This window comes from Ogataea angusta (assembly GCF_019207475.1).
Source record: "Ogataea angusta isolate 61-244 chromosome Unknown 61-244_NODE_10_length_428612_cov_89.696788, whole genome shotgun sequence".
Lineage (NCBI taxonomy): Eukaryota > Fungi > Ascomycota > Pichiomycetes > Pichiales > Pichiaceae > Ogataea > Ogataea angusta.
The window spans coordinates 195,231-208,346 of record NW_025065224.1 but is presented as its reverse complement, the minus strand read 5'-3'; the positions used below and the strand labels follow the sequence as shown (position 1 = coordinate 208,346).

General features: G+C 52.7%; 8 protein-coding genes across 8 annotated transcripts; 4 read left to right on the top strand and 4 right to left on the bottom strand.

Moving 5' to 3' along the window:
• Positions 1 to 206: 206 nt before the first annotated feature.
• Positions 207 to 1,609, top strand: KL928_004586 (uncharacterized protein; the record flags this gene model as incomplete). Its single annotated transcript, XM_043205300.1, has 2 exons — positions 207 to 308; positions 455 to 1,609. 2 exons carry the CDS (start codon positions 207 to 209, stop codon positions 1,607 to 1,609), a joined length of 1,257 nt encoding a protein of 418 aa, XP_043058078.1.
• A 273-nt stretch (positions 1,610 to 1,882) lies between these two features.
• Positions 1,883 to 2,478, bottom strand: KL928_004585 (uncharacterized protein; the record flags this gene model as incomplete). Its single annotated transcript, XM_043205299.1, has 2 exons — positions 1,883 to 2,109; positions 2,199 to 2,478. The coding sequence occupies 2 exons, from the start codon at positions 2,476 to 2,478 to the stop codon at positions 1,883 to 1,885; spliced, it is 507 nt and encodes a 168-aa protein (XP_043058077.1).
• A 56-nt stretch (positions 2,479 to 2,534) lies between these two features.
• Positions 2,535 to 4,973, bottom strand: KL928_004584 (uncharacterized protein; the record flags this gene model as incomplete). The annotated part of the gene is made up of 1 exon (XM_043205298.1): positions 2,535 to 4,973. One exon carries the CDS (start codon positions 4,971 to 4,973, stop codon positions 2,535 to 2,537), a length of 2,439 nt encoding a protein of 812 aa, XP_043058076.1.
• Positions 4,974 to 5,286: 313 nt separating this feature from the next.
• On the top strand, positions 5,287 to 5,919 carry KL928_004583 (uncharacterized protein; the record flags this gene model as incomplete). Its single annotated transcript, XM_043205297.1, has 1 exon — positions 5,287 to 5,919. The coding sequence occupies one exon, from the start codon at positions 5,287 to 5,289 to the stop codon at positions 5,917 to 5,919; it is 633 nt and encodes a 210-aa protein (XP_043058075.1).
• A 54-nt stretch (positions 5,920 to 5,973) lies between these two features.
• Positions 5,974 to 6,792, bottom strand: KL928_004582 (uncharacterized protein; the record flags this gene model as incomplete). Its single annotated transcript, XM_043205296.1, has 1 exon — positions 5,974 to 6,792. The coding sequence occupies one exon, from the start codon at positions 6,790 to 6,792 to the stop codon at positions 5,974 to 5,976; it is 819 nt and encodes a 272-aa protein (XP_043058074.1).
• A 56-nt stretch (positions 6,793 to 6,848) lies between these two features.
• KL928_004581 (uncharacterized protein) lies at positions 6,849 to 8,258 on the top strand (the record flags this gene model as incomplete). The annotated part of the gene is made up of 1 exon (XM_043205295.1): positions 6,849 to 8,258. One exon carries the CDS (start codon positions 6,849 to 6,851, stop codon positions 8,256 to 8,258), a length of 1,410 nt encoding a protein of 469 aa, XP_043058073.1.
• Positions 8,259 to 8,400: 142 nt separating this feature from the next.
• KL928_004580 (uncharacterized protein) lies at positions 8,401 to 9,309 on the top strand (the record flags this gene model as incomplete). Its single annotated transcript, XM_043205294.1, has 1 exon — positions 8,401 to 9,309. The coding sequence occupies one exon, from the start codon at positions 8,401 to 8,403 to the stop codon at positions 9,307 to 9,309; it is 909 nt and encodes a 302-aa protein (XP_043058072.1).
• A 1-nt stretch (position 9,310) lies between these two features.
• KL928_004579 (uncharacterized protein) lies at positions 9,311 to 13,108 on the bottom strand (the record flags this gene model as incomplete). Its single annotated transcript, XM_043205292.1, has 1 exon — positions 9,311 to 13,108. One exon carries the CDS (start codon positions 13,106 to 13,108, stop codon positions 9,311 to 9,313), a length of 3,798 nt encoding a protein of 1,265 aa, XP_043058071.1.
• Between the last annotated feature and the right edge of the window lie 8 nt (positions 13,109 to 13,116).

The window sequence follows — 13,116 nt, the reverse complement described above, 5'->3', positions numbered from 1 at the left end:
AGATAGATACTCATCAGATCATGATAATCTGTAAGCCTTGTGTTCCATAAGAACCAGAAAAGCAGCTCAATCGTCTCCATTTGGAATTCATTCTGATTAAAGTCTTAATTCTATGTTAATTTGTGTCCATATATTAATGGATAGCTCACAAAGCTGCACAATTTGCATGCAATCTTTTCTATGTAACTCTAATGCATACCTCACATATGCAATCCGGTTACAATGTGGATGCAATGGTATCAGACACCAATCCAATTCCAACACAATTTGAGATACAAAAGATACCGAGCGAGGATCCAAATATTACCGTCACATGACTCAAATCACGATACAAACTTTACCGACGCATTATTCAAATGTTTCCGACGGGGAATCCAAATATTCCCAGAGGAAATTCAATATTTCCGGTTTTACCTGTAATTATTTGTGACTCTTCGGTATTATGTCACTCGAGAGAAAAGAGCCAAACTATTTTGGGGCGGGACCTGCCCTGATTTCAACCAGCGTGCTGCAACAAGCTGCCCAGGACCTGATCAACTTCCAGGGAATTGGCCTTGGTGCCGGAGAGATCAGCCATCGCTCGGCTGCTGGTGCTAATATTATAGAGAGCACTCGCCAGCATCTGGTCGAGTTGCTCGACATTCCAGACACCCACGAGGTTTTCTTCATGCAAGGAGGCGGAACCACTGGTTTTTCGTCTATTGCAACTAATCTCACGGCCTCGTTCGCCAAGAAGACCGGTCGCAAGGGCACACCAGCATACGTCGTCACTGGAAGCTGGTCGAAAAAAGCTGCCGAGGAGGCCACCAGACTGGGCTTCAACCCGGACATCGTGCTGGACTCAAAGAAAGTCGACGGCAAGTTTGGAACGATTCCGGACACCGACAGATGGAGCATTCCCAAGGATCTATCCAACACCTCGTACCTCTATTTCTGTGACAACGAGACCGTCAACGGCGTCGAGTTCCCAGAGTTCCCATTTGACAAGTTCCCAGGCGTTGAGATCGTCGCAGACATGTCCTCCAACTTCTTGTCCAGGAAGGTTGACGTTTCAAAGTACGGCTGTATTTTTGCAGGTGCGCAGAAAAACGTTGGTCTGGCCGGTATCACGGTCTATATCATCAGAAAAAGCCTTCTTGACCACCCAGCGGAGGACGAGCTGACCAAGCTGAACATTCCCTTGAGCCCTATCGCATTCGACTTCCCGACGGTCGTCAAGAACAAGTCGGCATACAACACGATCCCAACCTTCACTGTACATATCGTGGACCTTGTACTGCAACACCTGATCCGGAAAGGCGGTCTGGATGTCCAGCAGAAGATCAACGAGCAGAAGGCCCAGCTTCTGTACGAAGCTCTGGACGAGTTCCCTAGCGTGTACAAGCTTCCCGTGGAGAAGTCGGTGAGATCAAAAATGAACGTTGTGTTCACGCTGGCTGACGGCTCGGACGCCGAGTTCCTTAAGGCTGCGGAGAAAAGGGAGCTCACGGGTCTGAAAGGCCATCGTTCCGTTGGCGGCATGCGTGCTTCTTTATACAACGCTGTGTCGCTGGAGAGCGTCAAGTTGCTGTGCGACTTTGTGAGAGCGTACGGCGCAGAACGCGCCTAATCAGTCTGGTACCCATTTAGATAATAAGCAATATCGCATTTCTGGTCCATGTCGATGTAGCAGTGTAGAATCGCACCCTGTGTGTGGATGATGAGAGACATTGCGTCGCACAGCTCCATCAGCTTCGCACCAACGTTCCAGTGTTTCAGCTTTACTTTCAGCGACACCGGTCGCAGCACACTCGAGTCCCAGCTCTGCGGCACCGAATCCTCGTCATCGGGCAGAACGTCCAGCTGCTCTTTCCAGTGGACCACTATTTTGCGCTGTTCTTCCTCAATGACAAACTTCAGCTGGCCGGTCTGATTTCCCACAATGGATATCAGGTCCGACGTCCGGTAGCGCTCCAGACGTTTGAGCAAAGGCACGATCCTCATCGGCAGTTTCATCGCCAGCTTCATGCTGTCCATTGCCGGCTCCACGATCCGCAGATCGCTGTCCATCTTGAGCAGACGCACAGGCACGTTGAACGAATGGCTCACGTTCGACGTCATCGAGATCTGCTCGGTGTAAAAAAGCGCGAGTGACGCGGCAGCCTTGTTTTTGATCTCTCCACCGTTGAAAGGCCTTCGTTGCAGGCGTATCACCAGACTGCTGGAGACATTGGACTTCTCGTAATTGCGTAGCACCTGCAGCAGAGGCTCGATGTTGATCTCAAACGGGATCACGTTGTTGCGTGTCGAGTCCACCTCGTAAAGTTGGAATATGCTCGAATCAAGCTTACACCAGATAGTGGGTTCGTTGAGTCCAGAAGACACTATGATCAATTGCTGCTCGGTGAAGCGAAACACACACATCCGTCGCAGTCCAACGAGAAACGAGAGACATTTGCGAAGCTCGACCGGCTTCTCCACAACAACCTTTAGTTTCATGGGGATATAAAATAATTAAATCAATTTATTTATTTATTTATTTATTTAATTTAATATCACAACCCATAGCTCCGTTTCTCAGCCTCATTCAGTTTAGGGAAAAAGTTATTAGGAGACGTCACCAACCCGAGGGCCCGGATTCCGATCGTGTCAAGATTCTCAAGTCCCAATAAATATCCAGCATTGACCCATCCAAAGCCCTCGGTAGCCACTCCTTTGAAATCAGAGCCCTGGTTACCATACTCGGCATCGACCTTGTGTGGCCTCTGCTCAGACGTGGCATCGTATTTCTCAACAACAATGCCGTTAAAATCAACAAATGCAAGTGTGATCAAATAGCACCATCTGTAGGAAAGCCTCTTGGCAATGGATGTGTAGCCGTAGTTCTGCAACCCCTTCCACGTCATGATCTGGTGCGGTGACCACGCATAAGGATAGTCCCACTGTCTCGAAGGCTTGTTCAGCCCAATTTCGCCTCGGGACTCTTTCGTTCCGCTCACAATGCCGCCAAACACCTCGAACCGTGGAAGCGCTTTCTCCACCAGAGCTTTGGCCTGGTCACGTGACGCAAGCTTGGCCCACAACGGGTAGAATGTGGTGGCCGACTCGTACAAGCTTTGCCTGTGTGTCTTGATGTTGTAGTCAAAGTACATTCCTTTGGACTCGTTCCACAAATACTTGTCTATGCGTTTTTTGCGCTCCTCGGCCAGGAACTCCCACTTTTCAGCAGTTTCAACTTGTCCGTTGACTTCCAAATGGTTATTGAAGTATTCGTCAATAATGAATGCAATATCTTTCTCGTATTTGTATAGCAAAGAGTTCAGATCGACAGTGGCCAAATAAGCACAGACACCTTCCAACCGGTAAGATGTATCGTGACCGCTTTCTCTGACGGCGCGGTCGTGGAGGAAGTACTCGTCGAGCTCTGGATCGACGATTTCTCCGTCGTTGTATTTCTTGGTAAACTCTTCGAAAGACACACCGTACTTCTCACAATATGGTTTCAAAACTGCACAGAAGTGCGTGGCCTCTGTTTCTGGAGGAATACCTTTGCCATCTGGATGGTAGCAGGAAAGACCGGTTTCAGGGTCTAGTCTTGGCGGAGCGCACCAGACTGTATTATATTCTTTGATTGCTGCCTTGACGGTGCGCTCCAAAAAGCCCAGGTCCTGGATACCCTTTTGGTCCTCAATATAGTTGAACACGTGCAACGCCATGTCGGTCAAAAATGGGGGCTGCGACCGGCCCAGGTAGTACGACCTGTTTGCGTTCAGGATCTTGCCGTAATTCTCGATCTCAAAGATGAAGTTCTCACACATACCGATACATGGATCCACGATGTCGCAGAGCAGAAGACCGAGAGTCTCGAAGTACGAGTCCCAGCCATACTGCTCGTTGAATCTTCCACCGGGAACGACGTACGGATAGCCCTCCAGATCGCCATATTCCTGGCTGCGTCTGCGTGTGGCCAGTGCCAGAAGACCCGGCTTGTGGTTTATAGACTTGATGTACTCGCCGTCTATGTGTTCGGGCAAGTATTCCACCTGCAGGTTATGTCCCGGACACTTTTTGGCGAGTCTTTGGTAGTATGCGTAGAGCTCGTGCTGGTTGTAGGGGATGTAGACACGAGGAATCCGGGCCTCAGGGGTGTTGATCTTGGTGTCCGAAGCCATGTTTATAATGCTGTGCTCGTCAAGGGTCCGGGTGAGGTTTTTCCAAAAGGCCTTGGAAATGAGTCGTTTCAGTCTGTTAACGGGGTTCTCGTTGAGCCGGGCCTCGTCCAAAATCATCTGCTTGCGGCCCATCCGCTTGGCAATGGTCAGCTCCTGCAGTAGGTTCGAAAGCATATAGGTGCCGCGGATGTCGTACTGCCGGTAGCCGTTGGAGTTTGCTGTGCCCAGCTTAAGCACCTTCGGACCACTGTCCTCGATTGTGATCTGGAAGTTCTTGTCTGTGTCCTCGTTTTCAAGCAGCTCCTCTAGCGTGGCGTCGATGTCGCTGATGAAAAAACGCTTGGAGTTCTTCATGCTCGAAGAGTCATCGGCCGATCCGCGACGCCGCAGAGTCGAATTGCTGCCAACAGAGTTCACCGTTCCGGAGGAAACGCCAGGCAAGTTGTACAGCTTGTGCGAGTTGAGCACATTCAAGTTGTGGTCCCTCACCAAAGACGACGTGGACTCGCTCGGAGAGTGGATGGCGGAGCCAGCCTCAGAGGGAGTCCCGGAGACCGCCGAATCATCCTCGTCGTTTGAGCTGTCGCCCACATCAAACGTGGCCGATCCGTTCGGAGGCGGGGTCGCAGTGGGCGAAGGCGTGAGCTCGCTATATTGGAACAACTTTCTGCTGGGGATGACAGCGGACATGGTCCTTGTTCTGCCGTATCGGGACGCTTTGTTGGACTTCGACGGGTCGGTCTTAGGTCCGTAGTACAGGTCTGCGGTTGCAAATGGATCGACGTCGTCTAGCGACGACTGTCTTCTGTGAGAGGTCGGCATCGCTAAAGAGTATGCAAATAGAATCTGATAGATAAATGCAAAACAGGGGGAGGAGTCCCTAATGAGGCAACCGTGGCGATTACGTAAGCACGGAGAAGGCTCGAGCACGCCGCTTCGGGGGCGCCGCGGGTGGAGCGGGCGATGGTGGTCTGGGACAAGGGTAGGATGAGGGCCCACGCCGGTGGGCTGTCCGGGCACACTGGCTAGCCTGTGGCCAGGGTGCCGTCAGGTTCAGCCAGACCAAGGCGGTTACCCTACGTGACAAAAAAAAAATAAATGGCGAAAAAACACAGATCAACTTAAAAAAAACAACATGAGCGAAGACAAGAGTGTTTCCAGCGTGCCTAAGACCGAAGAGCCAGCCCTGAAGCCGCCTACGGCCAACGTGTTTGCGATGTTTGGAGGCGCCAGCGCCAAGAAGGAGGAGAAGAAGGAGGACAAGGTGGAAAAAGACGACAAAGAAGACAATAAAAACGGATCCAAGAACAAGGAGGGAGACGACGAGGAGGAGGTTCCGGAGAACGACGACATCCATTTCGAGCCTCTGGTCCAGCTGGAGAAGGTGGAGGTGAAAACGAACGAGGAGAACGAGGACGTTCTGTTCAAGATCCGGGCCAAACTGTTCAAGTTCCACCCAGAGTCCAAGGAGTGGAAGGAGAGAGGTACCGGAGACGTCAAGTTTTTGCAGCACAGAGAGACCAAGAAGGTGAGACTGCTGATGAGAAGAGACAAGACGCTCAAGGTGTGTGCCAACCACATCATTGCGCCAGAGTACAAGCTGACTCCGAACGTTGGCTCGGACCGTTCGTGGGTGTACAGCGTGACTGCGGACGTGAGTGACGGCACTCCGGAGGCGCAGACCCTGGCGATCCGGTTCGGCAACAAGGAGAATGCAGAGAAGTTCAAGGAGGAGTTCGAGAAGGCCCAGAAGGCGAACAAGGCCTGAAAAGTAAATAAATACAGTGTGTTGGTGAAGTTAATACATACAGGTGAGCTAGAGCTAGTCGTCCTTGCCGTGGTTTTCGAGCAGCCGTTTGTTTCTGCGTGCGCGGCCGGTCCTGTTCCACCCCCATTTGAACAGGATCCACAGCATCAGCAGCGGCGTGAACTGCGGCCAGAGCACAGACAGGATCTCGACGTCGCAGTCCACGTCGACGGTCTCCCAGAGCATGAAGTCGCTCAGTCTGTACACGCCGGACGTTCGTATGAGCAGCTGCAGCTTGGGGACGCCGCCCGTGTACAGGTGTTCGCTCACAAGGTCCTGCGTGATGTCTTCTGGGTCGTAGCCCCTCGCTATAATATTTTTTATCGAATGCGTGATATCGTCTCTGGCTGTGTACGGACAGCAGATGTTGAGCACTGCGCGCTCGTTGTTTTTCGTCATTTCCTGCGCCTCGAGCAGCGACTCGCGCACGTCGGCGGGCAGCAGCTTGAGGTTGCCCAGAATGCGGATTTTGACGCCGTACTTGTGGCACAGCTCGCCGTTTTCCACCACCTGTTTCATTTTGGACTTGGCCAGCTTCATGAGCCACTCGATCTCGTACTCGCTGCGGCTGAAGTTCTCGATCGAAAATGCAAACACCGTCGCCGCCTGCACGCCGCAGTCGTAGCACACCTCGAGCAGCCGGGCCATGGTGTCGAACCCGGCGCTGTGGCCCTCCTTGGTCTCCATCTTGTTCATCCTGGCGTATCTGCGGTTGCCGTCCATGATGAACCCGACGTGCTGCGGCACGCTTCCGCTCCTCAACACCTGGCAGAGCTGTTTTTTCGTGTACTCCAGCACATGCCGTGTCACTGGAAACGAGGCTATCCAGTCCATGGAAATAAAATAAATATTTAGCGAATATTTTATTTTATTTCAAACAGATCCTGCATATGTCCATTTTGCGGCCGGTTTCCCTCGCTAGACGTTATTCGTCCTTCCAAACGGCCGTCGAGACGGCAGAGAAAATGGTGCAGCCCAGCGCGAGCTCCAAGTTCGACCCCTTCAGCATGGTTTCCAGCGAGATGCGCGTGCTGGCCAAGAACATTGCTACTCTCATTGGCTCGGGTCACCCGACGCTCAACAGGGTGGCCTCGTACTATTTCGAGGCAGAGGGCAAGAACGTGCGGCCGCTGATCGTGCTGCTGCTGTCCAAGGCGCTCGCCAAGATCCCCAAGTCCGAGAGGACGCGGATCGCGATCGACCCGTACGACGTGAACGAGCAGGAGGAGTTCAAGGGGACCCCCAAGGCGTTTTCTTTCGCGGGACAGAACCCGCTCGACTCGATCAGCCCGCTGCGGGTGCTCCACGGCATCAATCCCAACATCCTTCTGAACCCATTGTCCAAGCCCATGATGGACAGAGAGCTGTACAAGGCCAAGGACGCACAGAACGGCATTCTGCCCAAACAGAGACGGTTGGCAGAAATCACCGAGATGATCCACACGGCGTCGCTGCTTCACGACGACGTGATCGATTTCTCGGACTCCCGGCGCGGCAGAGACTCCGGGAACGTGGCGTTCAGCAACAAGATGGCCATTCTGGCAGGCGACTTCCTGCTGGGCAGAGCGTCGGTCTCGCTGGGGCGTCTGCGGAACAGCGAGGTCGTGGAGCTGATGTCCACCGCGATAGCGAACCTCGTCGAGGGAGAGTTCATGCAGCTGAAAAACACCGTGATGCAACCAAACGTCGGCCAGATCGAGAACGGCGGCGCCGTCAAGCAGATCCCGGAGCCCACGGGGAAAGTCCCCGTCGAGGTGCACGAGTACTCTGTCAAGACGCCGGAAACTGTCTCGCACGAGGAAAACGTCGAGGCTGCGTTCCAGTACTACTTGCACAAGACATATTTGAAGACTGCCTCGTTGATGTCCAAGTCGTCGCGGTCCGCCGCCATACTGGCCGGCTGCAATGACGACGTGATTGAAAACTGCTACCAATTTGGAAGAAACCTGGGTCTCTGCTTCCAAATAGTCGACGACATGCTGGATTACACCACCACTGCAGAAATGCTCGGAAAGCCGGCCGGGGCAGACCTGCAGCTGGGGCTGGCGACGGCTCCTGTGCTGTTTGCGTGGAAAGAGAGGCCGGAGCTCGGGCCGATGATCGGCCGCAAGTTCTCCAAGCCAGAGGACATCGAGATAGCAAGAAAGGCCGTCGAGGACGCCAAGGGGGTGGAAAAAACGCGGGAGCTCGCCGAGAACTACTGCACGGACGCGCTGCGCAACCTGCGCACCCTGCCGGACTCGGACGCGCGAAACGCTCTCGAGATGCTCACCAACTCGGTCCTCACCAGATCCAAGTAGCTGTGTACATAGATATAGAGACGTCGATCGACGCGTCAACGGATAAAAAAAAATCAACCTTTTTTATTTTGTATTTATGTTTAGTGCTAGACTGGCGTTCTCTAGACTCCCCCCTTTTCAGCGCATCACATCCACTTCTCGAATGGCCCCTCACAGATTACACAGCATAGTCCCAGCCGATCTGGAACCAGAGCTCACTAAAACGCTCCAGTCCCTGCCCGGGGGAGCGCAGACGGCTCCCGAGGGTGAGGTCGCCGCGGGCACACTCTCGGTGGCGGACGCCCTGGCGCTAATCAATACGCGAAAATACAACCTTTTGTCCATAGACGTGGAAAATTACGAGTGGAAACAGGAACACCTGCTGGAGATCGGGCTCTCGATCTATAAACCATCGTACCAAACCCATGCCCTTTTCCCCCATATCGTCAACTTCCACATCATTCTGGAAGAGGGCCTGAAATACGCCAACAGGAGATTTGTTCCTAATAACCGCCTAAACAACATCACTGGCCAGTCGATCATCGCCAATAAAGCGCAAGCCCAGAATATCATGCAAAAGGTGTTTGACGACGTGGATCTGGCCAAGACGATCGTCGTCGGACACGGCTTTGCGTCGGACCTGCGTCTCTTCAGAAACTGGGGGCTGGAGTTCCCGCAGCACGTGAAAATCGCCGACACCATGAAATTGTGGTCCTCGCTGCTACCGTCCGGAAAGAAAGGCTCGCTATCCTACATCCTGGACAAGCTGGGTATCCCGTATGCTTATTTACACAACGCGGTCAACGACTCGTATTATACACTCGTGGCATGCCTGATGCTGGCGTCGCCAGAAACTCGAAACAACCTGGTGATTGAGGAAAAGCAGATCGACCAGGAAACAGGCGAGGAGATCGCAACTCACCGCGTGCGGTGCTCGCCCCACGACCAGGACCTCGAGCTCAGAGGCCCCGACCGCAAATCAAAACGACGCACCCAGCAGACGTATTTCCACGCTCCCCGCGAGGGCTTTCCCGTGGAGTACGTGGAAAGCGTGCTGAAAGAGTTCCCGTGAATCAGGCCGTCAATATGTCCCTATTCTGCATAGTGATCGACTTGGTCATGTTGCTCACCTTGTATATACCCACCAGCTGCTGGGCAAGCTCGAACATGTTGTTTCTGAGAGAAATGACGATGAATTGTGCGTTTTTCGTGCGCTCCTTGATGTAGTTGGCCACAATGCTCACGTTTCTGAAGTCCAAAGCAGCGTCGATCTCGTCCATCACGTAGAGCGGCGTAGGCTTGTAGCGGTGTAGAGCGAAGACCAGCGCCAGAGAGGAAAGCGTCTTTTCTCCTCCAGAAAGATTGCTGATGTTCTTCCAGGATTTTTTTGGAGGCATCACAGAGAAAAGTATACCCTCCGAGAACGGGTCGAGCGAGTCCACCAGCTCGAGCTCGGCGTTCCCGCCCATCGTGATCATCTGGTACATTTCTTTTAGCGTCAGCGAGATGGTGTTGAAGCCGGCCATGAACTCGTCCAGACGCCGTTTCTTCAGATCCTCGCACGCTTGTTTGAGCTCGTCTCTTTTGGTCACCGACTCGTTCAGATCCGCCTTCCGCTCGTTGAACTCCTTGTATCGTCTTGCGTACTCCTGCAAAATGTCCAGATCGACCGTCATCGACTCGGTTTCTTTCTCGAGCTCCTCGATCTCCGACGCCAACGCCTCGGAGTCCACTTTCTTCAGGTCCTCCGACGAATATTCCGGACACGGAGCCAACAGCCGCTGTTTGATGTCGCAGTCCTCCATCCAGCCAACAAGATCCTCCAGATCGCGGGCTTCTGCGTGTCCCATTTCATTGGTGATCTTCTTGATGTTGCGGTCGCACTGGCTGATGCTCTGCTCGCACTTCTCGATCTCGGTGACAAGCTTGATCTCTCCTTTTCTGAGGTCGGCAATCTTGGACTGCTTGAAATTCAGCTCCTCCTTGATCTCGTCGCACTTCTCCACAAGCTCGTCCATCTGCGCACTCAATTCTTGCAGTTCCTTCTCGGACGCCTGGAATTTTGCAAGACTCGTGTCATAAACCTCACGTATCTGATTGATAGCCGCCTCTGCCTCCTTGATTTCAGTCTCGTTCTCGCTGATCTGGTTGTTCAATCGCGTCACCTGGTTTTTCAGCTTTGTGAGCTGCAACGAGTCGCTGGACTCTTTCTCGTTGAGAATCTCCAGCTTCTGCAAAACAGAGTCGACCTTTGACTTCTGCATTTTCAGTTTCACACCGCCAACCTGCATGATCTTATCCTGAAGCTCGGCGATCTGGTCTTCCAACCCTTGTGACTGGTCTTTCAAATCTTGCTTCTCGGCCTCCAACTTCGTAATCGCCTTTTCCTCCTTAGATATCCGCTCTTCAATCTCGACAATGGCCTTCTTGTTGGCAGAAACCTCTTTGGCTCGCACTTTCGCTTCCTTGGCCTCCTGCTGGTCCATATCGATTTCCAGTCTCAGTTTCGAAATCTCCATCTCAATTTCAGGCAGTCTGTCCTTGAAAGCAGCCAACGCCGTCTCCATCTCGTTGAAAGCACCTTGGGCCTTCAAAAACGCGTCTTCCTTAGTATGGACCTCCTCGACCATCGCATTGAGCTCTGCCTCCGAAATCTCGCCTCCCTTAGTGGTAGCAGACCTCAATTTCATGGCGCCGCTGAACACCCGCGATCCTCCTCCAGACAGCGTGCCGCTCACATCAACCAGCTTACCGTCAAGCGTCACGACACGCCACCTCTTCGCTCCAAAGGCAACCTTGTTGGCCTCCTCCAAATTGCGTGCAACCAGCGTGTTGTACATAGAACTGTAGAACGCCGGCGCAAACTTCGGATCGCAGGGAGTGATCAGGTCAAACAGTCTCGGAACGTTGTTGGGCGTGGGGATTTTGGAAAGATTGAATTTTCTCAGCTTTTCCAGGACAATGAACTTGCCGAACCCAAGATTGTTTTTTCTCATGTAATTGATACACTGTTGCGCGGTCTCGACGGAATCCACAACCATGTCGTCCAACGACCCGCCTCCCGTGGATACAGCAACGTCGTATTTGTCGTCAATGACTCCCAAATCACCTAAACGGCCATGGAATCCTTGCAATCTTCCAGAGTTCTTCAAATGCGTCAATGCCTGGAGAACCCTGTTGCGCGACTTTGTGCTGGTCACTCTGTTTCTGGCATCGTCGAGTTTGTCTCGTAGCACACGGATCTCAGATTCCATGGCTTTCAGTTTCTTCGAAGCATCGCCAACCTCAGCCTCCCCGAGCTGGATCTGCTCAGAAACATGGGCCTGCTCTTTTTGCAAATGCTGGATCTGTTTCTCTTTGGCCTTCACAAGCTCCAGCTTCTCGTCTGCCTTGCCTTCTATTTCTTTCGTTTCATTTAAAAGGTCCTGATGCTTTTGTTTGAGCATTTCCAGCTGCGACGTCTTGATGTCAATGTCAGCCTGCTTGGCACTGATTTTATCTTTCCAAGGCTCCAGCTGTTGCTGCAATTTCTCAACAGATGCAGAAAGGTCTTTGGTCTTGTCTGAAAGCTCGTACTTGATTGCCTCCAGCTGCTCCTGCTCCTTTTTAAGGGCTGAGTTGAGCTCCTCTAGCTGTGTCTGATTTTCTTGCTGGCTTCTCTCCAACTCAGCAATGTTGGCCTCGTTCTCGCGCACCTGAGAAGAGCTGCTCTGTAGCGCCTTGACGGCTTTTTTCTTGCGGTTTTCGTTGTGCTTGATTTTTTCGTCCATCGAGATCTTCTCTCGCTCGATTTTCTTGTGCGCGCTCTTGAGACTCGCAACCTGTTTCTCAACGGCTCTCACCTCTGTGCTCAGGTCGTGATGCTGCTTAGTCAGCTCGTCAATCTCGTCGTTGTGCTGTGCGGTCTGCTCTTTTTCCTTCTCCAGTTTCTCCTTCAGCGACTTTAGGGTGACAGTCTTCTTCTCAAGCAGGTCTCTATCCTTTAGAAGTCGATACTGCAAATACAACGACTTCTTGTCTGCCAGAGCCTTCTCTTTGCGCAGATACTTCAACGCGTTCTCTTTACCGCCTTCGAGATCCTCCTTGGCCTTCTCGACAATCTCGTATCGGTGCTCTTTCTGCACACATATATCGTTCAGATCGTCAATCTCGCGAATGCTGGACTCAATGGTGGCCTTGTACTTTGCCGTGCCGATAATGTCCTCCAGATACTCCAGCAGCCCGTCGTCGCTGTTCCCCTCGGCCTTGGGCTTCATCTGCGCAATGCTCTCGACCTCTCCTTGCAAAATAAGAAACCGCTTGTGGTCAAGGTCGATTCCCTGGTCTCGTAGCAGTGCCTGCATTTCCGCGTAGGTGCATTTCTTGTCGTTAATAAAGTAATCCGACGAGTTGTTGCGGTACGCTTTTCTGGACACCACAAGGTCGGGAACAGAGAGATACTCTGTCTGGAGCTCGCCGTTCTCGTCGTAGCGGTCCAGAACCTTTTTGAACATGATATCGACCTGGCAGAAACTCAGGTCCGGAAACGCCTCCGAGTTGTGGATCAACTCGCTCAGTTTCGACTGTCTCATCTTGGTGGCACGGAACCCAAACACGAAAAGAAGCGAGTCGATGACGTTGGACTTTCCGGACCCGTTGGGCCCGACAATCGCGGAGAAACTCGCATTAAACGGCCCCACCGTCTGTCTGCCCGCGTACGACTTGAAATTCGTGAGAATGAGCTGCTCAATGACCAGCCGGGGCTGGAACTCTTCCTTCAGATCGGGCTTCTGTTCCAGGGCGTACTGGCTGTGCACCAGGGCCAGCGGCTGTTCTGGCTTGAGGGCCACAACCTCGACGCCCTGCTGGTTCAGATCGCGCGGTCCCAACATCTGGCGAT